At 35.1% G+C, this 26,947-nt stretch overlaps 3 protein-coding genes and 1 long non-coding RNA gene across 5 annotated transcripts; 1 reads left to right on the plus strand and 3 right to left on the minus strand.

The window, feature by feature from the left end:
* Nucleotides 1-2,799: 2,799 nt before the first annotated feature.
* LOC120159129 lies at nt 2,800-3,240 on the minus strand. The gene is made up of 3 exons (XR_005519325.1): nt 3,202-3,240; nt 2,961-3,042; nt 2,800-2,840 (listed from the first exon to the last, which is right to left on the minus strand). It is a non-coding gene; the product is annotated as an uncharacterized LOC120159129 (long non-coding RNA).
* A 6,024-nt stretch (nt 3,241-9,264) lies between these two features.
* On the minus strand, nt 9,265-15,573 carry LOC120159045 (putative anthocyanidin reductase). 2 transcript variants are annotated; one of them, XM_039169721.1, is made up of 7 exons: nt 15,222-15,573; nt 14,454-14,621; nt 14,150-14,367; nt 13,864-14,023; nt 13,566-13,776; nt 13,300-13,482; nt 9,265-9,275 (listed from the first exon to the last, which is right to left on the minus strand). In XM_039169721.1, the coding sequence occupies exons 1-6, from the start codon at nt 15,376-15,378 to the stop codon at nt 13,326-13,328; spliced, it is 1,071 nt and encodes a 356-aa protein (XP_039025652.1). In that variant the 5' UTR covers nt 15,379-15,573; the 3' UTR covers nt 9,265-9,275; nt 13,300-13,325. The 2 variants fall into 2 exon arrangements, with proteins under 2 accessions (XP_039025652.1, XP_039025651.1); XM_039169720.1 differs by lacking the exon at nt 9,265-9,275 and having other exon boundaries at nt 13,099-13,482.
* On the plus strand, nt 9,987-11,876 carry LOC120159044. The gene is made up of 2 exons (XM_039169718.1): nt 9,987-10,999; nt 11,165-11,876. Exons 1-2 carry the CDS (start codon nt 10,384-10,386, stop codon nt 11,797-11,799), a joined length of 1,251 nt encoding a protein of 416 aa, XP_039025649.1. The 5' UTR covers nt 9,987-10,383; the 3' UTR covers nt 11,800-11,876.
* Nucleotides 15,574-16,081: 508 nt separating the features above from the next.
* LOC120159046 (50S ribosomal protein L24, chloroplastic-like) lies at nt 16,082-25,499 on the minus strand. Its single transcript, XM_039169722.1, has 4 exons — nt 25,352-25,499; nt 17,070-17,108; nt 16,520-16,750; nt 16,082-16,427 (listed from the first exon to the last, which is right to left on the minus strand). Exons 1-4 carry the CDS (start codon nt 25,457-25,459, stop codon nt 16,248-16,250), a joined length of 558 nt encoding a protein of 185 aa, XP_039025653.1. The 5' UTR covers nt 25,460-25,499; the 3' UTR covers nt 16,082-16,247.
* Between the last annotated feature and the right edge of the window lie 1,448 nt (nt 25,500-26,947).

Consider the following 26,947-nt stretch of genomic DNA (forward strand, 5'->3'; position numbering starts at 1 on the left):
AATATTTTCGGTAAAACGTTACTTAAAATATTATTTTTTATCGGAAATGTTAATTTTACTACCAAATTTCTGATAGAAAAATCGATAGAAAAATTAATATTTTAAGTAGCGCGCAATATTAAAATTTCTTGTAAAAAAATAATATTTTAAGTAACGCTTTACCGAAAATGTTAAAAAACTAATAACATTTTCAGTAGTGTCTTTTCTTAATCGTATATTAGGTTATCCTACGGGAGACATCCCGATGCTTTTTACCTTTTGTTGTTACTCAATTATTTCAAGTAAAATCAATAAAAAAAAGTAATTAAGTCATAGAGTTACAGTTAAATACAGTACATTTTTATCTATAATCAATAAATAAAATCACATGTAACTAAATAAATTAGGATGAGTTATATAAATAATCTTTGAATTTTTAGAGTATTTGAATTTTGATCACTAAACTTTTAAAATTTATTATATAATTATTGAAGTTTTAATTTATTTTTACCAGTGTCATTCTCGTTAAGAAAAGTTAATATGACATGTTAAAGTTTTCTTTCTGAAAAACTCTAGAGTCTTCTTCCAAATTGGTAATCATCGACCCTTTTTAGTTATGTCATCGCCGTTTCATGTTAATTTGATTGTTATTGCCATTAAACATAACATTCACCATACTCAGGAGCTTTACCATCTTTCCACGACTATTGAATCATTTTTCCATATCATTTCATCCAAGTCCCAAACACCACAGCTGCAAAGCCACAAACCATCATCCTTAATCAAATCAATTGAAAACATCAGTCATCATCACCGATCTCATTTAATCGTCGTCCACAGTCACAACCATCAATAGCATCAAACAACAAACAACAACAAAAACAATCGAAGAAGTAAAAAAGAGGGGAAAGAAAGATAGAAGAAAAATTACCCATTTTGACCTTAGTGATTTTTCGATGAACGAAATGATTATCGGTCATCCCAATAGTGAGAAGGTTGTATTTGGCAAAAAGATTGATGTTGTTCTATTTCAAGTTGATATGACGGTTGATAGTGACATATAAAAAAGATTTTAGTTTCTATTGTAGTCCAAGGAGGTTGAAAAGTTTTTATGACAAGTTTGAATGGAAAGAAAAAAATAAAAGATGATGAAGGCCAGTTGTTCAAACAAAGGGCTCATGGCCACCGAAGGCACGCACCAAGCTGCTGTGCAATGTACCATTATCTGCAATAACATGACTCATGGCTATCTAAATTATACGAAAATTTAGAAATTTCGGGAGATACAATCGTACCCTCTCGACCTATCTCTGGATCCGTATAATCTCAATATCTAAATTATATAAAACAAAATTTTAAAATTTTAAGAGGATGCTTACAGGGCATTTTCATAATATGGAGGTCTCGAAAGTTGCTCTCAATCTGGCGTTGAGAGCAACCTACTATCTTATCTCCCCTTACCCCATTACATATAAAAATAAAGATAAGCTAATTTTTTTACAGGGCAGCCTTGATTGTTAGCCTGAGCGATGAAGAAATCCCAGGAGTGCTCTGAATCTATTTTTGACAACTCTTGATGTCGGCTTCTTACTCTTACTTTTCCTATTCATGTCTCTTCTTTCCTACTAAGTATGCAAGATACAAATAAATATCATTATCGACAACCGCTAACGTAAAAAAATAAAGCGTGACAAGTTATTATTGGCTACCTTGGCACACAAGTCAAAAGGGGAGGGTTTGACTAATTATTCTTAGCAAATCTGCATCATTGATTAAGAAATTGTTAATCATGATTCCACATTCTTATTTAAGTTAATGATGCTCAAAGATGGAGAAATTAACTTTGTGGATTCCCCGTAGCCTTTCTTTTAAACTAATTCCCCCTTTGTTTTCACACAAATGGCACAAAATCCACATGGGGGTATAAGGTAATGAGTGGACCAGATCCATAGATGTCAACTAGTAAATATCTTTATTTATAGACTCATGGAAAATATGCTGCAAAAAATATGATGGGGTAAATTACGTCTTTAATACTTAAATTATCAGTTTTAGTTCTTTATAATACTTAAATTTCTAATTGTTTAAAATTATACTTGATATTTAGTTTTTGTTTGAATTCCGGAGAGAACAGTGAATAATGTGATTTAATATTGTATTTAACTCCATATATGGAAGTGTTGAAGAAATCAAGTAATACAGCACAACCAAAAAGCATACACGTGCAATGACTAACTATACAGATTACACGCCGCTTTTATGTTAGAATCACTCTCCGTTTTTTTCCAATCTACTACTAGTAGTAAAATATAGGTTCAGGCAAAGCAAAAACAAAAACAAAGATCAGCCATAGCTCAGGCGAGAATCCGAAGTCCTCATGTTGAGTTGCCGTCGGGGAGTGCCTATCTCGCATGCATTAACCCTCGCTGCGAATCGTAACGAGCAGAGGCACTCACCTGCCGAGGAGGGCTCCGGATATATATGTACAAACATCAGAGTCTTCGAGTCTCCGCCCAGACACGGCTGTGGTTAAACCATGGGATTAAGAAAGAGTGTCGGATAAAAGACTTTACGATGAACACCATGTTTTCCATAGGCAAAGAACTGCATGCATGTGTATAGATTTACCTGAAGAAGATAAGTGAGCTTCAAGTTCCTGAATGGTACGTGATCCTCCTCCTTTGCCAATGCAAATATAGCATCGTCTAAAGACGACAGACTCTTGTTAATTGCCTGAATAAAATCGAGAAGAAAAGTTAAAATCGAGACTCCTTTAACCGGTCCCCTGTTGAGCCACTCTTGGAAATACGCTCGCTTCAAGCAAGATCGATTAGGTTCAAGACACCTTGTTGTTCGGTGCTCTGGTGGACAAGAGGAATATGGATAAAAACTGCAATATGTTGTCTCAGCCAGTGGAACAAATGATTGAGACCGAAGCAGCTTTATATTTTTACGGATTATAACAAAATCAGCACTCGTACCTCATTAACACCGGTTATTCGCATGGTGAAAACAAAATGACTTCTCGACGATTGTTCGTTCATTTGAGTTTTCCCAACAGATCTGAATGAGAAAATCACAAACTTGTCAGTCCATATTCCTCATCCGAAATAAAAAAAAAAGTTATATCATTCGTTTCTACACGTATGATTCTTATTTGCAGCACTGTCCATATTTCTCATCCGAAATTTTCAATAGAAAAGCAAACTCTAAAATGTATACCTGCTATGAGCAGCTCGGTCTAAAAGATACGCGACTTCTTTGGTCTGGTGTAGCTCCATTCTAAGACGAGCAACTTCATTCGGCAGAGAATCTTTCTGCTTCATAACTTCGTCTTGGGAAGCCTAGCCCGAGGAAAGAAGAAGAGAATGCAACAGCAATCAATATGTCGATACTTGAACATCTTTTAACCCGTATTTTACGTCTAAATATAATTTCTTTAAAAGAAGCGTAAATTACAAATTTCTTTAAAAGAAGGGTAAATTACAAACTTGGTAATTAAACTTTACACTCTCTCCTATTTCACTCAATTTACTTTAAATGTCTTCAATTTTTTTACTAAACTTAATAATTGGGTTTTTAGTCACTTAGCCGTTTTCTCACTAACAACATTATAAATGAATTTTTATATAGATGCAAAAGAATATCACTTTGGTGAAAATTTGTTTTTTTAAAAATAGAGTCGTTTGAATGTCGTTAATTATTTAACGACGGAATGATAAAAAAACTCAATGTATTTAGCTAAGTGAGAAAATGTTTAGGGCAGTAAATGAGACGAGACATATCGTGAGCTACTCGAGATCGACTCGATCAAAGCTCGATAAATACTCGGATCGAATGGACTCGACTCGATTTATTAACGAGCCGAAACGAGCTACTTGATATTCGACTCGAAAAGCTCATGAGCAACTCAAAAAATAATATATTAAGATTCTATCTTTTTTAAAAATAAATTATTAATAATATTAACATTTACGTATTGATTTTTTTTTAAAATACAGTAAGATTTTCATGTATTTAAGGTTCAAGTTCGAGTTTGAGTTTGAGGCTTCAATCGAGTTAAGTTTAAGAATTTTTTTCCATTTCGAGCCTTTTCGAGATGCTCACGAGCTTCAATTCAGGATTTCGAGTTTGAGTCGAGCTTGAAAATTTTAAACTCGTGAGTTTTCGAGTCTAGTCGAACTCCATTTCAGAGTTTTCGAGTCGAGTCGAGCTCAGCAATACTCGAGCTCGACTCGGCTCGTTTACACCCCTAGCCATGTTATCGAGACTAAGAGGCTAAAATTGTCTAATCATAATTTTATACTTTATATATGAAATCTTGTTTCTGTCCAGAATATTGGTACAAAATAATTAGGTTTTTATTTTAAAAACATGTTAAACAAAAAAGGTAAAATCGATCGTATAAGATGTCGAAAAAAGATTGACTCGTACAAGGTGAGGAAAATATTTTATGAGATGAGATGATTGCCGCAGCGTCACCATGAAGATGTTAGAAGCACAATATTTTCAAGAAGATACGGGGATCATAATGCTTCTTCCACTTTATTATTTTGTTAGTTTTAACGTTTCAATTGCATGAATATGAAGAAGACGTTGTTAGATGGTCTGTGTGTCTTTCTGATATTGTAGCAATCACCCCATTTCAAAAAATATTTTCCTCACCATCTTATACGAGCTTTTTTCTTCCGTCATCTTATTTGATCGATTTTGCCAACAAAAAATGTATAAAAACAAAGTTTAATCATGTATGGGAAAAAAAAGATGGTTGGCATATCCCTTTAACAATTTGGTACAAAAAGTAATTCTTCATGTTCTTCATTTGTCTACCAAAGAGAAGCTTCTTGTTTACCCATGTCATTTTGGATCCTTATAGAATTTGGTTTTGTATTATATCCTCTTCTTCTCGTTCTCTCAACGTTTGAATCCAATTCAGATTCCGATCACCACACATCACAATCAACCACTATCATCGACGACTATTGGTCCCTAAATTTTCCATCAAACTCTTTTCTCCCTCATGAACATCAATTTAGTGTATATTTAACCAGAAAACATCCCAAACTCCAATAATATAACATTAAACACTTTGATTTCTTGTTCTCTGATCTTCATATCTTGCCATTAGATCGAGCCTGAGCATAAATATGTTGCTTTATGCCTTAGGAAGGGTCTCTTCACTATTGGGATCTTAAAATGGAAACTTTGACCATAAGAGATCCACCAAAGTTGAAGTTTTTTTTTTGTTTTTCGTTTATTAATTTTTTTTTATTTTTTTTATATTTTTGTTTTCTTCTTGTTACACATTATTATTTTTAATTTGTCAAGTGGGGCTGTTGAAAGTTTTGAGAATTGTGGTTATGTGACTTAATTTTTAATTATTTCGGTAATTTCTTTTAAAAAATTATTTGATTAGACTGAATATCTTATCAATAATTTTTCCCGAATAATTGAGTTAGATATAGACTAAAATCTTTTTGCAATTGGATATCCAACTCGATCCGATAGTATATATATATATGTGTGTGTGTGTTTTTTAGGCTGAAATTATACTTTTTAATATTTTAGTTTGAAATTAAATTTAAATCTCTAAATTTTTTCTAGGTTTATATTATGTACTTTTATGTTTTAAATTTTTCAAAAAAAATTATTAATTTGTCAATATAAGATTAAAATGAAAATCACAACCATTATTAATAATTTTAGTGTTTTCTTTTAAAAATAAATTTTAATATATATATATATATATATTAAAATATTTATCCTTAAAACTAATTTTAAATTACTATTTATGCTTAAATTATGTATTATGAACTTTTAAATTTTACATATTTTATGTGTAATTTTAAAAAATTTAAATTATATATATATATGAATCAAGTATCCGAATTTTATGGATACCGACAAACAAATACTCGGACTTAACAGGCGGACACACAAACCAACAAATATACTTCCTACAAAACCAAGTATCTAAGACTTCAAATACCTAAAATTACGGGCACTGAACTCCCCTATCATTAGAGGGTCATGATATGATAAGATTAAGGTTAAACAATTTCATGTTCGAGACAATTTGGGCTTAAGTTTAGGGCGGGGTTTGAGTGCTGGGGATGGGTCCCCTGGCTAAAGATGCTTTTGATATTTATTTAATTTCGATTTTATTTTGATCATTCATCGTTAAAAGAATAGTATGTGTTTAAAATAAAATTAAAAAAATAATATTTAATATAATTTTAAGAAAGAAATAATTTGACAAAAAATAATAGTTCGAGTAGCATACGGCACAAGAGATTTCAGTTGAGCTACACAAGCAACAACTTCTGTTATCTGTTCGGTCCTCGGAATAATATGATTCGAGAAAAATGGGTCAAAGCCTCTTCCATTAAGCAACTAATAAGAAGATCAACGATTAATTTTATTCACATTTTAAACTAAAACACCCTAAACTACCTACTAGGGTTCTACAACACTGTCACATGCTCGGTTTTTGTTCAAATTAAAAAAGATGAATTGGTCGATCGATATAACCATCCTTTTCTCATCAGCGTAAAGTTTTAAGATCGGTATACAATTTATGCAGTAGCCACAAAATAAACATTAGATTGCTGTCGAAAGTATTTTTTTTATATATTTGACAATAATCTTAATTTTAAATTTATAGTTGAATGTCGAATAAGTTAAGTTGTTAGCTTTAATGGCTTTATCAAATGTAGGGTGAGATAGTGACAATGATAAGAAATACATGTTGAATTGTGCTCATAATTTAATTTTTTATTTCTATAGAGTATAGTTAGTCAATGTAGTATTTTTTTTAATATGGAATTTGCAATTTATGGTTAGTCAATGGTGCAAATGTTTGAATTGTTATCTTTAAAAATGAATGCAATATGGTAGGGCAACGTTGGAGCATCATAATGGCATGTGCAAGCATTAAATTGATTCATAAACATCATTGAATACCATCCCCACTTGAACAATGGATTTTCACTAGGGAGGGGCATGGTTCAGGTCAGGTCGGATTTTTGGTCTACCTGACGCGACCCGAGAACAAAGGATCCTCCACCCGAGACATGACCCGACCAAAACAAAATTTCACACGACCCAACTCGACTCAAAATAATAAAAAATATTATTTTTGTTCAATAAAATAGTGACTTAATTGAATATATATATATATATATATATAGATGAGTATTATTGTAATTATTCCTAAATATATAAGATAAAATTATATATTTTTTAGGGTTGGATCGAGTATTTTTCATCCTAAACCCAAACATCACACTTAAAAAACCTCGACCCGAACCTATTTTTTTTTAAAAAAACCCAACCCGACCCGATCGGATTAGATCAGGTCGGAACTCGTCCGATTCAGGTCCAATGCCCATCCCTAATTTTCACATCTCTTGAATACAGGAGCAAGGTGTCAAAGCAAAACACAAAATGGAAAGTATCATAAAAGGGGTAAATTACAATTTTCATAAATTTATTGTCTTTTCAATCTTATTTCGGTCATTACAGTTTAACAAATTTCAATTTACTCACTATAATTTTGATTTACTTTTATTTTGGTAATTCAATCACTAAATACTTAACAATGTTATAATTAGACAATTTTAAAAAAAATGTTAAGAAATGAACCCTAATTTTTCTTCAATTTTTTGAAAAGCCCCTGGTTTCTAATTTCCTTTGATTTCACATTGATGGAACATCTTCTTCCAAATCTCAACGATGAAAGAGATGGATAAAGAGTAAGTGATGTGTATATCTTGATTCCACTTTGATTGAATGGTGGATATTATAGATTAAAGTGGTTTGTGATTTTATGAGTTTTGAGTTTCGGGCTGAGTTTAAAAGTGATTTAGGTAACATCTAAACTGATAGAATGTTAGGAGACAATGAGTTGAGTTCATCGATATCTGACGAAGTCAGAGAATACATTAGATAATGGTAATTGCATCGTCAATGTGACACATATTTCATATTAATAAAAAGCACTCCACATTATCACACTTGGTTATTGTGTCACTCTTCTATTTATGATTCACCACTCGAGTGACAAAAATAAGAATAAATCAAAATCTAATGTTGTTGCCTTTTTTTCAACCTTCATTGTTATCATTGGTTTGTGTGTTTTGAAAAGTTGCATTGAGATTAGTGTTCCATTGTCACTCCAAAGCTAATTATGAGTTATCTCTCTTCCCTAAATACTCCAATTTGGCTTTTCCTAGATGGGAGCTTCATCATAGTTTCTCCTTAATCCACAATTCTAGGATGAAGATTAAAATGAAAATGTACTGTTTTTCATGGTCTCTCAACAACATAACATAGACAGTTAAGATCACACATGAAATAAAAAAATATTAAAATTAAAAATAAGAGAATTTTAAAATATTTAAATTTAAAAATTTAAATATTTATTAAACCATATTCCTTTATGGAAACATGATCCTTCTCACTCCTTGAATTATGTCACTTACTCTCTCTATGCATATATTAACTTTACAAATTCAAATTTTATAAAAATTTGAATTCATTACGTGATTTTAGTTGTTAAAGAAAATATTATTTTTCTTGGAGATTGTAAGTAGTATGGATAGCGGAAGATAATGAAGGCTAGTGGGGTCATGATCCCCTCAAAATTTGAAAAATTAAAATTTATGCCTTAAATTTTTTAAATATTTAATTTGGTCCCCAACTTTTTTTTAGAAATCTATATTGATTTTTTTAATATTTTTAATTAAATCTTAATCATAAGTTTTAAAAATTCTCATTAAGACTATCAAAATTTTAAAACTCTTAATTATACTCCAATTCTTTTTTAAAAAAAGTGTAAATTGGTATCTTCAAAAATTTTAAAAATTTAAGTTGGCCCCCTCAAAGTATATCACCAAGTTCCACCACTACTTGTTTGTACGATATATATATATATATATATATATATATATATATATATATATATATATATCTCAATTAACTAAGAAAATTATAAATATATACTACCTTCTAACATTTTATATTAATAAAAAATATTAAAAAAACTTATTACAATAATGAATTTAGCTATTCAATTAAAAGACTTTTAATTTTATTTATATGAATAAAATTTCATTACACTTTTGATATTTTACTAGTATGTTCGTCAAAAAGCAATCCACGGCAATTATTAAAGCTACTTTTAATTGATGGTCTAATTTGCGAATGGGTCATTGTATTTCCATCATGTTTTGAAATGTAGTCCATGTACATGGACAAAATTTTGCCAATGGTCTAATGTTAACGGATTACAGGGACTAATTTGAAAAGGTGATGAATCATTAGAGGGATTACTTACAAATTAGGTCTTAATTAATTGGTTAAATTACAAATTTGATAATTGAACTTTACTCTATCTCCTATTTCAGTCACTGTACTTTAAAAAAATTTCAATTTCTTCATTGAACTTAATACATTGGATTTTTTTGTCACTCAATCGTTTTCTCACTAACGGGGTTATAAATGGCTTTTATTTTTTATATATATGAAAAACGACGTCATTTTGATAAAAAATGTGTTTTATAAAATGACGTCGTTTTAACACCGTTAACTATTTAATGGCGGAGTGACAAAAAACCGAATATATTAAGTGCAGTGATGAAATTGGAAAATTTTAAAGTTCAGTGAGAAAAATAGGAGAGAGAGTAAATTTTAGTGATGAAATTTATAATTTACCCTAATTAATTTTAGGGTCATTTGTCATTGTCTTCAATTACTTGAGAAAATATTCTCCTAGTTTACATTTCATCTTTCCACTTATAAATTGCTATTCCATTTATAAACTTACCATGCAAAAGTAATAATTATAATAAATATAGTTTTCACCATAAGAATAAATTGGATAAGATTTATATATTTTAGAAATAGTAAATATAATTATGAACCAAATCAATTCAATAATTAAAGGTATGATTATATTTTTAAATTTTTATTTTAAAATTGGCCTAGTGACCTGTGGCTCTTCTTTTATTTTTCCTATTATTACATGGACAGCCATTTAATCAGAAAAGGCTGAAAAACATATTTTCATGGGATGATGAGTAGTGATGAGCTGAGCTTTCATGTAAGAAACTGCCGTACAGCAGCAAGATGCTTACATTTAAGTTCTTAGATTGATTTCAGTTTATCTTCTTCTATTAATCCTTTTAAAAGAAAATCCAGGTGTTGTGCTGCAGTTCTTTTTCGATGATGTTTTCTTCTACAGGAGCTGCTGAGTTCATATGGTTCCAAGAATGGAAAGCAAATTGCTGGGAAAGAGAGTAAAATGCAAAGCTTGAAACACCAGATTCCATGGCGAAACTAGTGGTGTAGAGTAATTGAATCCATTTTTTGTTTTGAAATTGTTGGAGAAGAAGAAGAAGAAAGATGGCAACAGTTTGGTTTTCTTTGAAGAGATCTCTGCAATGTAAATCAGAGCTATCAGATGTTCATGACCCGAAAACCAGGAAGCAGTTGAGTACAATATCGACGAGGAAAGCAGGCAGGTCTGGTTGTTCAAGGTCCATAGCAAATCTCAAGGATGTCATCCATGGAAGCAAGAGACATTTAGAGAAGCCACCGACTTGCAGTCCGAGATCCATTGGTAGCAGTGAGTTCCTCAACCCCATAACCCACGAAGTCATTCTCAGTAACTCGAGGTGTGAGCTTAAAATCACTGGCTTTGGAGGGTTCCAAGATGGTGTCACCAATGGTGGCGGCGCCGGCGGCGGTGGTGGCTCGACTTTTGTTGGAACCTTAAGGCCTGGAACACCGGGGCCTGGTGGTCACCCGACAATGCATTATTTCAATAGGAATTCTTCTGCTACTCCTACAAGGAAATCACCTCTCCTTCTATCAGAAAAGAAAAGTTCTGGCCATTCAAGCAATAGAGTTCAACTCGAGACTGATTCCAATGGATGTTCTACAATCACTTGTCACAAATGTGGAGAACAATTTACCAAATGGGAAGCTGCTGAAACACATCATCTCTCTAAGCATGCTGGTATTGTCCTCCATTGATTTCTTATCTTCCTCTCACCACAAAAATTTAGTCTTTTTCCCCCTTTTTAAAATGAACAATCCAAGCTTTTTTCTTTACAGGTTCACTTTTTAACATATTTCCTAGATACCCTTTTCATTGTGTTGAACATTCTGCATCTTTTGGCAGTTACTGAGCTTGTGGAAGGTGACTCATCGAGAAAGATTGTCGAAATCATATGTCGAACGAGTTGGTTGAAGTCTGAGAACCATTGCGGTCGGATCCAAAGGGTCCTGAAAGTCCACAACATGCAAAAAACCCTGGCTCGGTTCGAGGAATACAGGGAGATGGTGAAGGTTAAAGCAAGCAAGCTCCCCAAGAAACATCCTCGGTGCATTGCCGATGGAAACGAGCTGTTGCGGTTCTATGGCACCACCGTGGCATGTTCTCTTGGCCTAAATGGCTCGTCGAGTCTCTGCATATCGGAAAGATGTTGGGTTTGTCGGATTATTCGAAACGGATTCTCGACGAAGAAGGAACTCAAGGAAGGACTCGGTGTGTTCACGACTTCCACGAGTGGAAGAGCTTATGAATCCGTTCAAGTTGTTGAAGATGATGATCCATCTATAAGGAAAGCATTGATAGTTTGCAGAGTCATAGCTGGTAGAGTCCATAGACCTTTGGAGAACATACAAGAAATGGCAGGCCAAACCGGATTCGATTCACTGGCCGGAAAAGTCGGTCTGTATTCGAACATCGAAGAACTTTACCTGCTCAATCCTAGAGCTCTCCTTCCTTGTTTTGTGGTAATCTGCAAACCTTGAAGAAAACAAATTTCAAATGCTTTTCACTTAGAATTTGCCACTCTAATGTTCATGTGAATCCCTCTTTTTTTTTTTTTTTTGAAAGAATTATCATTCTTGTTAAATATGTCTGGTTTGTGCATCTCAGATTCATGTCTTCTTTCTTCTTCAAGAACTGTGATTGTTGATGAAGATATTCACATACATACAGACAAATTCAGGATTTGAATGAAGATAAAATATTTGAGAAAAATCATGCTTGATCAAACCAGTTGCATGATTATGTATTTAATAATGCTTAGAGAACAAGTTTAATTATTGATTAGTGATTTAAGAACATGGGAGTCTTCCAAGCATGTTTATGTGTTGTCTGATAAGAAAAACAATGAAATAATAATAATAATGAATTTTGATGTTGTCCACTAGCTAATACAAAAGCATGAGTGCACGTGGTCCTGGCTGGAGAGGGTAAGGTTCAAAACATTGTTTAATCCCTTTCCAACAAGACAAAAACCTTGAAAAACATCAGCATAGACATCTGTAATTCTGTCTTGTTCTTTTTTTTATCTTAAATCTTGTACAAAATAAACAACCCTTATTTGTTCTGCTCTCTTGAATTTCAAACAATGAATTTCACTGGTTAAACAGAAGGAGCTTTTAAAAGCTCTCTGGCACATGCATGTCATAAATGAATGCAAGCCCCCTCTCATTTCACCTGTCTGAACAGAACATAAATTCTGGATTGACTTCCTTTCAATTGTGTCTTAAATATTTGGATTGGGGGTAGTTTGGAAGCAGATGAACTCAAATGAAAGATCTTTATTTTCCTCCAATTCCAAAAACTGATTTAGACTATTCAGCAACTTCCTGAGCCATTCTCAGTTGAACCAATCTTTTCGAAACTCGAACTCGGTTATAAATATCGAATGCGGGTACATATTCAACATAGGGTATACTTAAAATTTTCTGAGTTAAGAATTCGAGGATCTTTGGAAGGCCATATCCTTGTGTTCATAGGTGCCTTATTCTAATGTTGACTGCAATGGCATGGATTTCTCTAACTCATTAAAATTGCAGAACTTTTGTGAGTTCATAATGCCCCTTGAAACTACCATTGTCAACCAAAATAGGGTTGGTAAGAAAATTGAAGTTGTCCTAAAAATGGTCCCAAATCAAGCGAAGTGGGATATAGCAATCTATATAACCAACATTGGACCATTAAAGGAAAGGTTTGTTGAGTTAGTTGAAGAAGTAACTTTTGCATTAAAGATGTAGATTATGTGTACTTCTTCAACAATTCACAAGCCAATTGTTCATTTATGTGGCCCCATTTCATGAAGGCAAATGAGTCAGTCAGCATGAAGTGTTTTAGTCTGCTCAACCTTCATCAGTTAGTCTAAGTATGGTGTAAGAACATAGAGCACGTTTGTCGCCAAGATTGACGCCGTTCGATCCGTTAATGCCGCATGACGTGCTTATGTCTTGGTAAACTCGGTCTGGGTAGTTGCATGCATTATTAACTGCTAGGAGAGTAGGGACACAATGTATCACCTTCTGGTACGGGGCAGAAATCCAAAATCTACACAGGCAGTGATCGCTTGATGGATTATGTCTTCTATATCATGCTTGTAAGTGAAGCCTAAATCTCTTAACTTCTTCGAAGAAATCTCGGGAAGTTTTGAACTTTCCTCCTCGGCCTCCAACCTGGAACCGTAGGAAAACCAAAGTGGGAACATATCGGATTACTAAATTTCATCTTTTCTAAAACCATTGATTGACAACCTTACCTCTGAATATTTGAGCTTAGATTCTCTCGAGCTAGGCGATTAATCAGTTCAGACATCCGACAGCTACGGAAGCAGCACATGTATTTACCTTCTGCTCTGGCTTGCTCCATCAGAAATATGTGTGCCCTGCATATATCTTCGATGTGAACTAAAGCAACCGACCCCATTCTAGCGTTTACAGCCGACAGTATCGAGGAGTACTTGGGATCACCTGCGGAAATAAAACCAAAACCAAAATGTAGACATCTCTCTAATGATGTCATAATTCGAAAACGAATTGGAATTTGTTGCTGATAACCTGTGACTGGTGACAAGAGCACTTGGATGCTAGAGGGAACAGTCGTCGTGAGGAAAGGACCGGCTACGGTTGTGGTTATCACCGAAACAAGATCAATACCATTCTCATTTGCAAACTTGAATGCTGCTTCTTCAGTCAAAAGCTTGGAGAGGACATAAACCTGTTGAAAACCGGCAATATATATATATATATATATATATCCATACATGCATACATACACACACACACAAACATATCACAATTTCATTGTAGGAAGAACAAAAAGATGAGGCAGAAAGCTTTATACCCATCCACTTGCTTTTGCATTCAAGACATGTTCAAATGTAGTTTGGCAAGATTCATCAACAACAGATCTCCGATCTCCATTGCTGTCATTAGCAGTGATAGTGCTTATGGATGATGTGAAAACAACCCTTTTCACAGTGTCGGATTTCAAGCAAGATTTGAGGAGGTTTTCAGTGCCTTTGATTGCAGGCTCAATGATATTTGATCTAACATATGATTCTTGGAAAATTCAAATGCTCTGTTAGATTGATGAACTGTCGAAATCTGAACGAAAATGGTTTGAAGATAAAAAATACAGAATTTACCAATATTCTCCCTCGAATTGACCTCGAATTCCATTGAAGCTGCCACATGAAATACACCATTGCAGCCATTGACAGCCTCATCAAAGCTCCCTTCTTCAAGCAAATCAGCTTTGAATAATCTCAGTTGGTCATCCCCATTCCACAATGATAATAGATGCACAGCATTTTCTGAAATTTCATTAGGCTTCATTTTAGTTTTTACTGAAAACCATTCAACTGATTCAACAAACACATGTCGGGTTCCGATTTATTCGATCATATTCAGCTCGGTCATGATACTTGACACGAATAACTCGAAAGTATAATAGTGCACTTTCATTTTTAGTTAGTATCAAGAATTTAGATTCGAACTCAAGATGAAACATTGGAACCACACTTATTATTCACCAGATAAACAATCTTAATCAAGCCTAATCAAACAAGTTCAAGAGCAATCAAGTGTCCTAATACTTGAATTTTTTTTCTCGAATCAAGCTTGAAAGCTTGAGATTTAAAACAAAACTCGATCAAGCGCGATTCAAACTTCGAGCCTCGAATTCCAAATTGAACTTGAGCTTCTTGTACCTTGAATTCGATCCGACTCGACTGCATCATGATGTTTTTCTAGATATGCATGCATGTCTAGTATATTTTCCCTTTTTTTTTAACTCTAATGTTTTTTAAATAATTTAATCCCATCTCGATATTAATATAAGATATAACCTTCTATCTAATTCTTAACAAACACTTAAATTACACGTAAATAATATTAAACAAATGAGATCAAACCTGGATTTCTCACTGTGGCATGAACCTTATAACCTCTTTCAAGAAGAAGCTTCACCAACCATGAACCGATGTAACCGGTGGCCCCGGTGACACAATACGTCGGAGATGGCGCCACTGCCGTCTTCTCCTCCGCCGGAGCACTAAGTTCACCCTCCATCTTCTTAATACTCTCGTCCAATCAAAAGCTAAGGCCTCCCCCCACTCAAACCGTATATGTCATTAATAAATATTTTTTTGACTTACTATTAAAAGAATAATTAAGAGTTAATCTAACAACTCACCATGTATTAATTATATTAAATTGTCATAATTATGGAACCTTTATAGAAAATAACGAAGCATCGTTTAGTCATTACATATTTAAATATTTCTTGATTGATGCAAAATTTTAAACAATTGTTTAATATTTTTTATTTAAATGTTCACGGGCAAATAATCAGTTTCTTGACTTGAAAATGTAAATGCATGTGCAAATAATCAGTTTCTTGACTTGAAAATGTAAATGCATGTGAGCTTTCACTGTTTATTAACCTAAAAGGTTGTGGTGGGGGAAAAGGGTTCATTGCACTTTTCTTTTCCTATAATGGAAGAACTGGTTTCCAAAATAACTTATATTTATAGGAAAAAGATGGATTGAATTTACAACTTTTTATCTAATTTCATGTCATTCCATTAAGTTATGGTTTTCTTAAAGTTGAAATTATGATAACGACCCAATTATTGGTTCTATTATTGTTTAAGTTGATTTAAATCGAGTTCACAGCACAAGCCAAGTGGATCTTGATAGTAGAAGAATTGTTGTTATTTTAGCGTAAATTCTTGTACATATCCATGATCAACAGAAATATTTGCTGTTAGCAAAAATGAATTGGCAATCTTTCAATATATGTCAAAGTAATTGAAGCATAAACATGGAAGACTACAGATAAAAGAATCTAGATTTCCAGGAGCCACAATAGTTTTCAAAATTATGACATTTTAGGTTCTAAGAGACAGCAGGAGAATCAGCTGCAGGAGCAGCAGCAGCTACTTCAGTTTTCTCTTTGGCAGTTTCTTCCAGTTTTCGTCACTGTCAATGTTTTCTCCTGTCTTTACGAGGTACCGGACTTTTTTCCCGTCATCCAACACTTTATGACCCACCCGGCTGGTCACTTCTTTCTCTTTCGAATACAGCATCACGTTTGAGCTGTGGATCGGTGCTTCGATATGTAATGCCACACAATTCAAGCATCAGAAACGTATAGGGACGGATGAAAAGGATGTCCTTAGTATAAAAAACCGGAATTAGTATAAATGACCTTGATTATCTGTCCCGGTTGACCCTCTTCTCTGCTCTTCATATGCTTAGTCTTCAGGTTGATATCTTTCACCACGATGGTGCTGTTATGCTTGAAGATCTTGCTTATCTCTCCAATCTTGCCCTTATCACGGCCTGAAATCACTTTAATTGTATCTCCGACCTTAACATGCATTTTATGCAAAACCGGAAGGCTGTTCGGTTTACATTCCTTCCGTTCCCATCGTTTAAGCTGTGAGATGCAGGGGGGGGGGGAAGAAATAGTAAATTCCATGAAAAACTAAACATGTTATACATAACAAAACAAGGATATCCCTTTTTTCTATCGGTGAAAGACCGAACATCTTCCCTCCGAAAATTCCACCACGAAACAGTTTAATTTGGATGTGTTATTGCCACATAAATTCTACGATACATGATCAAAGGACAACAGCATCAGCAAGTGTTCCGCTCTAGTGTTTCTATGGTTCATGCTTTTTCCTCTTCGTATGGAAATTTCGGTTAAAATACGAAAATAATTGCACAAAAAAAAACGGAAGCAGAGTACCGACCTTCACTACAATGAGACATGGATTCTCTCTTGGCTTGATCTGCACGGAATAAAAACAGTGAATTATTACCAAAGGAATCCCCAGTAATCTCATTATGGACGAAATGCAGAGTCGAACTCTAGTTTAAGAATAATGTTAGGGCCAAAGAGCTCAAAATTTCAACATATGTTCGAAATTTCTTAATGCAAAGAAGAATTCAGTGTTACCATATGTACCGACTGTAAAATAAACAAAGCACACTCTCTGTAACACCCTAATTTAGGGGTTAAAATTAAAAAATTATAAAGTATTAGATTTAATTGGTATTTTAGAAGAAATTGAGGATTAAATTGTAAAATTTCAAAGTAGGCAGAACATTTTATAAAGTACAGGAAATTCAGTTACTAAACTCATAGTTTAACAATTTTTCTTTTGGAGATAATTATAAACTCTCTCCCATGCAATCAGTTTTGCAGATTGCATTTTCTCATTTCCCTCCCCTGTTGACCCTCCTTTGAGCTTCGATCTCTCCACCGTCCGGCCACCGTTTGACGAACCGAAACCATCATCGTGTTCGTTGTCGATCGATGAACAAAACCCCTCAAACCTTCGTGAATCGACGTCGTTCGTCGTTAATTTCAATAGGAAGTATCGTCGGTTTTAACTCAATTTGCGTTGGTTTTCTGTCGATTCACGTCGATCCTGCCACCCTTTTTTAAATAGCGGAGAGCTCGATTCCGAAACATTGGAAACTTTGACTTTCTCACCCCTCTACGCGCCGACGACGACGGAGACACGGAAGACACCAGTGGACTCGGAACGATGCAAGGAACACGATGGTATGAGAGGTGTCGAAAACGGGTGGCCGGATCGACATGAATCGACGGAAAACTAACGAAAATTGAGTTAAAGCCGATGATACTTCCGATTAAAATTAACGACGAACGTGTAACCCCCTAGACCCGGCCTATGCGTTTCGACTAAGTCTAGTGGACCACATTATGATTCTTAAAGACATTTTCTGAAACCGTTATTCAATCAATGTAAAATCACATTATAAATGTCATGAAATAAATTATACCATCAAAACCCAACTTGTAAATATAATACCAATAAGTAATAAATTAATTTAAAACAGGTCTTCAAAATCAAAATCACAATAAACCGAACAGTAATAGCAAAAGTGTCATCATCCTAAAATACGATACTTTAAAATAAGGTCTATGTCACCAAAATAAAGTCAACTAGCAAGATAAAACGTTACAATCAGATATACTTCAAGAGATATGTTGATCCTCCAAGTGCTCGAACCGATATATCTAACCAACAGTATCTGAAAGGGGAAAAACATTTTCAAAATGTGAGCTAGGCTCAGTGTGTCCCAATATTACCTTAAAATCACAATAGGTACATTAAACAAATCATAGTCCAGTAAATCTCATAAATTCATAAAAGAATTTAACTTTTAAAAATCATAGTTTAAACTCTTTTCTTGTACACCATCAGTAATTTCCAAAATTATTTTCCATATAGCTTACTCTAAGCACACAGCAAAAAGAAAGCCAACCTAAGGATAAGCTTTAGAGCTTGTATCCTTAAGCCCGTAAGTCCAAGTCCATATAGTTTACCCTAAGCACACAGCAAGGGAAGCCAACCTAATGTATCTTGGGCCCCAAGAGTCACATTAGGCCCATTCTGTTTATTAACTTGATCAGAGCTATACTATTGTAATTCAATCCAAAAGTTTAATTGCACCGTGACACAAATTCCATAAATCATCACATTAAATTTGTGCATCAATAAAACAGTAACCAAAGAACTCAGTGTACCTCATATTAAAACCAATAAAACAGTTCAGTAATAATTAGGGAACACACCTCGATAATAGGTTCAAATAGTAGATCTACTGATTGCTAGTTTCACCACGCTCTGCTACAGTTTTCGAACCTATTTTATAATAACACTATATTACTTATGGGTAACATAAATAAATCTCTAAAATCATAAAATTTACGGATCTTACGGGTGAATATTGGCACACGTGGTTTAATTGATCTAGAAGAGCTTGGTCGAGCTGTCGAACGATCCGAAGAGTCTCTTGTACCTTCAAACAATAATAATTTATCAGCCCCAAATCTTACTTAATTGTTCAAAGCTAAAATTATTAAGTATATTATCATTTTCAGGATTTGACTATCAATTTGGAAGATTTCGAGTTTGAATTTGGCCAAACGGATTGCGGAATCGGAATCAGGACGTCGAAAAACATAAAGTATGTCTTTTCGAAAATTTAAATTCTTGGTCAAAGTCAAAGTCAACCACTTTGACCGTCGATTTGGAGGCCTTCGGGTTCGAATTTAGTGAAACGAACTTCGGAAACAGATTCGGGACATCGAAAACTATCAGAATAGGTATACTCGGAAAATATTTACGGTCGTTTAAGGTTCGGTCAAAGCCATTTAAGGTTATGGTCAAAGAAAGTCAACGATCAACGGTCGGGTCGGGTCGGGTCAGACCGGTCAAAACCGGTTCAAAACTGGTCAAACCGGTTTTCCAGATGCTCACTCTCCCTGCGGCGGCACGTGTGGCGTCTGAGACATCCTCCGGGGCTCTAAAAATCACGGAAAAATTTCTACAAATTATTTTGAGCGATTTCGAGATACTTACAACGATCGATTCCAATTTTTGAACGGCGGAGAGCTCAATTTTAAATTGGCCGAAACTTTGACTGCTTCACTTCCTCACGCGCCGCCGTCGACGGAGACCAAGGTTGACACTGGCGGACTCGAAACGGCATAAGGAACACGATGGTGCAGGAGGTGTCGTAAACGGAGCAACGATCGGCGATGAATTTGAGATTTTCCCAGCGATCGAGCTAAATAAAACGTCGACACTTTGACTGGAAATTCCCGACGTTTGGCAGCGTTTCGCTTCAATTAATTTGAAGGGTTTGTTCCTCGCTCGATGATGAACACCACGGTAGTTTCAAAACGACGATCGAAATTCGGACGGCGTCGGAATCGAGGTTGGAAACTGGTGTAGGGGAAAGGAAATTTCTGAATTGGTTTTCTGTGTTTTCACGCAGAAACTAATTCATTTCCTTTAAAAGAAAAACCTGCCGACACTCAAAGGTATAACTCAGGGCTTGATCATTGAATTTTCTTCAACTTCTAAAATGGACTTCAAATTTTCAAAACTTTCAATTTAGTCCTCATAATTTACCAATTTTCACAATTATCCTCCAATTTCAATTTAATATTATTCTAAATTTTTCCGGGTTGTTACAATTCTCCCCCTCTACAAGAAATTTCGTCCTCGAAATTTACCTTATGAAAATAGATGAGGAAATTGAGCCTTCATTGACTCCAATGTCTCCCAAGTAGCTTCTGAGGGGCCTCGATTACTCCACTGAACCTTGACCATTGGAATACGCCTATTCCGAATAACTCGTTCATCTCTCTCTAAGATCTAAATGGGCTCCTCCTCATATGGCAAATCAGGTCTCAGCTCTACATCCTCAACCTGAATGATGTGATCTGGATCTGGATGATATCGCCTCAACATTGATACATGGAAGACATCATGAATACGACTGAGCTCAGAAGGCAACTCAAGCTGATATGCTACAGGTCCTACCCTCTTCAAGATACTAAATGGTCCAATAAATCTTGGACTCAATTTACCCTTACGCTCGAATCTCAATACTTTCTTCCAGGGTGAAACTTTTAAAAAGACATGATCACCAACCTCAAATTGTATATCTTTCCTTCTCTGATCTGCATAAGACTTCTGCCTATCAAATGCCTCTTTGAGACGGTACCGGATCAATCTGACTATGTCCTCCGTCTCACGCATTAACTCAGGTCCCAACGTCTTCCTATCACGCAACTCAGTCCAACGGATCGGAGTGCGACATTTACGCCCATAGAGTGCTTCGTAAGGTGCCATACGAATGCTGGTCTGATAACTGTTATTGTAAGCAAATTCAGCCAAAGGCAAAAAGTTCTCCCAGCTACCATGAAAATCGATTACGCAACCCCGCAACATATCCTCCAGTATCTGAATCACTCTCTCAGATTGACCATCAGTTTGTGGATTAAAGGATGTACTATAATCCAATCTTGTTCCCAAAGCCGTATGTAGCGCCTTCCAAAATCTCGGATCTCGATCAGAAATAATAGACACTGGAACACCATGTAATCGGACAATCTCTGAAATATACAATCTCGCCAGCTTGTCCAAAGTATAATTTACCCGCACATGAATGAAGTGAGCTGACTTTGTAAGTCTGTCAACAATCACCCAAACTGAATCTTTTTTCGAAGGAGTCCTAGGCATTGCCATCTAACATCGCCACAGCACCCTGATATCTCTTAGTTGAGTCTAAACCCAACTGATCCATGCCTCTCTCTGTATCCTGGAGCCAATCCTCAGCTTCAGTAGGAGCTCCACCAATCTGTCCCCCAAAAGTTCTAACTCCATTGGCAATCAAAGTCTGCGAAATAGGAACCTCTAATACAACACCAGTAGTTCTGACTGCTCCCTGTATCAACTGCAGAAATTGTCTACCAAAATTCTCATCCAAAGCAACTCTGGTAGACTCTGACTCAATATCGGTCGCTCCTATGATCGGTGTAGTCATGCCAATACCAGCGGCAGGAGGTAGATTCGTTGGGGTCGTAGGAGCATGATCACCTATCGGAGGTGGGGGATCTACTCGTATCTCATCGATCGGGTCTACAAATCTAGCCACTCGACCTCGTCCATGGCTAGTTCGACGACCACGTCTAGCACTCATTTTTTTGGTGGATCTCGAATTTACTACAAGAGATAAAACTTAGGGTTAGACAAACACTTGGAGTCTCGAACACAGTTAAAATCTTAATAACTTGTGACATGGCCTTAGTAACTTGTTTTGTAAAATATTTCTAAAACCGTATTTTCAATGTGGACTCATACACAGTCCGCGGTTTAAAAACCAAAAGCTCTGATACCAATGTATGTAAACCCCTAGACCCGGCCTATGCGTTTCGACTAAGTCTAGTGGATCACATTATGATTCTTAAAGACGTTTTCTGAAACCGTTATTCAATCAATGTAAAATCACATTATAAATGTCATGAAATAAATTATACCATCAAAACCCAACTTATAAATATAATACCAATAAGTAATAAATTAATTTAAAATAGGTCTTCAAAATCAAAATCACAATAAACCGAACAGTAATAGCAAAAGTGTCATCATCCTAAAATACGATACTTTAAAATAAGGTCCATGTCACCAAAATAAAGTCAACTAGCAAGATAAAACGTTACAATCAGATATACTTCAAGAGATATGTTGATCCTCCAAGTGCTCGAACCGATATATCTAACCAACAGTATCTGAAAGGGGGAAAAACATTTTCGAAAAGTGAGCTAGGCTCAGTGTGTCCCAATATTACCTTAAAATCACAATAGGTACATTAAACAAATCATAGTCCAGTAAATCTCATAAATTCATAAAAGAGTTTAACTTTTGAAAATCATAGTTTAAACTCTTTTCTTTTACACCATCAGTAATTTCCAAAACTATTTTCCATATAGCTTACTCTAAGCACACAGCAAAAAGAAAGCCAACCTAAGGATAAGCTTTAGAGCTTGTATCCTTAAGCCCGTAAGTCCAAGTCCATATAGCTTACCCTAAGCACACATCAAGGGAAGCCAACCTAATGTTTCTTGGGGCCCCAAGAGTCACATTAGGCCCATTCTGTTTATTAACTTGATCAGAGCTATACTATTGTAATTCAATCCAAAAGTTCAATTGCACCGTGACACAAATTCCATAAATCATCACATTAAATTGGTGCATCAATAAAACAGTAACCAAAGAACTCAGTGTACCTCATATTAAAACCAATAAAACAGTTCAGTAATAATTAGGGAACACACATCGATAATAGATTCAAATAGTAGATTTACTGATTGTTGGTTTCACCACGCTCTGCTACAGTTTTCGAACCTATTTTATAATAACACTATATTACTTATGGGTAACATAAATAAATCTCTAAAATCATAAAATTTACGGGTCTTACGGGTGAATACTGGCACACATGGTTTAATTGATTTAGAAGAGCTTGGTCGAGCTGTCGAACGATCCGGAGAGTCTCTTGTACCTTCAAACAATAATAATTTATCAGCCCCAAATATTACTTAATTGTTCAAAGCTAAAATTTTTAAGTATATAATCATTTTCAGGGTTTGACTATCAATTTGGAGGATTTCGGGTTTGAATTTGGCCAAACGGATTGCGGAATCGGAATCAGGACGTTGAAAAACATAAAGTATGTCTTTTTGAAAATTTAAATTCTTGGTCAAAGTCAACCACTTTGACCGTCGATTTGGAGGCATTCGGGTTCGAATTTGGTGAAACGGACTTCGGAAACGGATTCGGGACGTCGAAAACTATCAAAATAGGTATACTTAGAAAATATTTACGGTCATTTAAGGGTCGGTCAAAGCCATTTAAGGTTCTGGTCAAAGAAAATCAATGGTCAACGGTCGAGTCGAGTCGGGTCGACGGTCGGGTCGGGTCAAACCGGTTCAGACCGATCAAACCGGTCAAAACCGGTTCAAAACCGGTTTTCCAGCTGCTCACTCTCCATGCGGCGGCGCGTGTGCGCGTGAGATGTCCTCCGGGGCTCTAAAAATCACGGAAAAATTTCTACAAATTATTTTGAGCGATTTCGAGATACTTACAACGATCGGTTCCAATTTTTGAACGGCGGAGAGCTCGATTTTAAATTGGCCGAAACTTTGACTGCTCCACCTCCTCACGCGCCGCCGTCGACAGAGACCAAGGTTAATACCGGCGGACTCGAAACGACACAAGGAACACGATGATGCAGGAGGTGTCGTAAACGGAGCAACGATCGACGATGAATTTGAGATTTTCCCTGCGATCGAGCTAAATAAAACGTCGAGACTTTGACTGGAAATTCCCGACATTTTGCAGCGTTTCGCTTCAATTAATTTGAAGGGTTTGTTTCTCGCTCGATGATGAACACCACGGTGGTTTCAAAACGACAATCGGAATTCGGATGGCGTCGGAATCGAGGTTGGAAACTGGTGTAGGGGAAAGTAAATTTCTGAATTGGTTTTCTGTGTTTTCACGTAGAAACCAATTCATTTCCTTTAAAAGAAAAATCTATCGACACTCAAAGGTATAACTCAGGGCTTGGTCATTGAATTTTCTTCAACTTCTAAAATGGACTTCAAATTTTCAAAACTTTCAATTTAGTCCTCATAATTTACAAATTTTCACAATTAACCTCCAATTTCAATTTAATATTATTCTAAATTTTTCCGGGTTGTTACAGAACGACGCTGATTCACGACGAGAGGTTTGAGGGGTTTTGTTCATCGATCGACAATGAACATGATAGTGGTTTCGGTTCGTCAAATGGTGGCCGAACGATGGGAGATCGGAGCTCAAAGGAGGGTCAAAGGGGGAGAGAAATGGGAAAATGCAATATGCAAAACTGATTGCACGGGAGAGAGTTTATAATTCTCTCCAAAAGAAAAATGGTTAAACTACGAGTTTAGTCACTGAATTTCCTACACTTTATAAAATGGTCTGTCAACTTTGAAATTTTACAATTTAATCATCAATTACTTCCAAAATACCAATTAAATCTAATACTTTATAATTTCTTAATTTTAACCCTTAAATTGGGGTGTTACACTCTCATTTTCATTTCTCTTTGTTATCTGCTAGATTACAAATAATCACACATAAAAGCCAGCAAGAACTCAAAGTTACAAGCTATAGAGGTTGTAAATTACCGACCTTGACGAGGGATGAACCGGAGGGTGCGGTCGCACTCCAAAAAATTTTAAATTCCCATTTAGTTTAGGTATGTTTTCTATATTTTCAATTAATTATCTAATTTCACATCTTCTAAAATCTTGTAATTTCGTACCCCTAAAATTTTGTAATTTCGGCACCCCTAAATTTTTAATATAATTTTCTAAATTTGCACATATAACATATAATTCTACGTCCATCCCCATTATCGAGATAGCCAATGTGAAGCTAACAAATCAAAATGACATTTCTAAACTGAAGAACATTCATCAATCTTACAAAGCACAATGTATAGAACATGAACAGTTAATCTCCATTTACCCCAGCTACAAAAAGATTACAATTTATGAAACACCCATTTCCATAAATACTCAAAAGAACTGAAAATGAGTAAATTAGAGCAAAGTAATCGATGGAATTGAGAGGGGGGGAGGAGGAAGAAGGGAACTTACATGAAGACGGGAGAGAGGAAGAGGAATAGAGAGACGTTGGCCAAAGAAGGGGTTTGAGGACAGAGAAAGACCAGTCATTGAGCTTTGCAACGCAGCCATGGCTGCCATTTTTTGCCTTCTTCAACCGTTCAGTAATTCGAGCTGTGGGGAGCTGATGTTTTGGTGATGACGATAAATATGGGGTGTGGAAATTGTGGATAACGAAGGATAGATGCTGATGGAAACGACATAGTTTTGGACATTGGGCCAAAAATGATGGACTTTGGGTTTCATAATGGAATTCAATAGATTTCACCATTGAAAGGGTAAATATTACTTTTGGTACCTAATTTGTTCTTTTTGATGCAATTATATACTTTACTTTTTCTTAATGATGCAACTAGATACCTATTTTCTTAATGATGCAGCTAGATATCTAAATCCACTAAAAAGATAGGTACTTTGTTGCACATAAATATTATAATTAAGTACCAATAGTTATATTTATCGAATTCCCAGATTAAATCACCCAAATAATTGAATTTGATGTATTAATAACCTGTTTGATCAATCCACGAAACATGTTAACAAATGGAAGAGCCACTGGGTTACATTTCGAAGGCGTCACCTGTGCTGTCCATGGACTCGTCTCTCCGGTGTTCGGTAGTCTTTCCTTAAATCGTATATTAAACTACCCCATATCTAACGACAATGAGTCAATTAAATTATTTTTATTGTACCTTTAACGAACCAATGAGTTTCAAAAATACTATTCCAGTCACTTATTATTATAAAATGTTTATTTTAAAATTTTAAATACATTTTTCAAATTCATATTTAAGAAAATAAAAAATTATGTAGACAATACACGTGATCAGGGATGGTAATTTTGCCTGCATCATACGGGTTTTAATCCAACCCGATCTGATTGGGTTAGGTAATTTCACCAGCATCATACGGGTTTTAATCTAACCCGATCTGATCGGGTTAGATTTTTTTAAAATTCGGATTTATATAGAGGGTGAAAAACTTCGACCCGATCCGACCTGAAGATAATAACGTAATTTCCTTAAGAAAATCATTTTTTTAATTAAATTCTTAATTTATATATGATCAGGTAGGGTCTGATTTATACTTTAAAAAATCGGGTCGAGTCGGAGTCGAGTAAAAAATATATATTTTTCGAGTCGGATCAGGTCAGATTCATATAAAGGGAGCATATTTTCGGATCGAGTCGAGTTGATCAAAAATATGACCCTAACCCGACCCGTTGTCATCCCTACACGTGATAATTCAATGTCCTTGATAACAGTCCCATAGGTTCAGATAAAAGATCCTCAGTTAATCCTAAAATTCAAGATTTTGTTGGTTAGGTCATTCAACATTCATTTATCCGTGTATGGTCATTAAATATTCCCCAAAATTCATGCTTTCATCTCTTCAAGTCAAACGTAATGGAAAACCCTAAATGAGTGAACGCAGGCTTGGTGTTGGTTGCTAATTTGTGTGTATATTAAGATAATGATATGGACCTGATACATAAATAAAAATACAATATTGTTTACAAAAAATAAATTTAAATATTTGATTAACATCTTTTGATTTTTAGAGTTAGGT

The sequence above is a fragment of the Hibiscus syriacus genome, unplaced genomic scaffold (genome assembly GCF_006381635.1).
Source record: "Hibiscus syriacus cultivar Baekdansim isolate YM2019G1 unplaced genomic scaffold, ASM638163v2 tig00111342_pilon, whole genome shotgun sequence".
NCBI lineage: Eukaryota > Viridiplantae > Streptophyta > Magnoliopsida > Malvales > Malvaceae > Hibiscus > Hibiscus syriacus.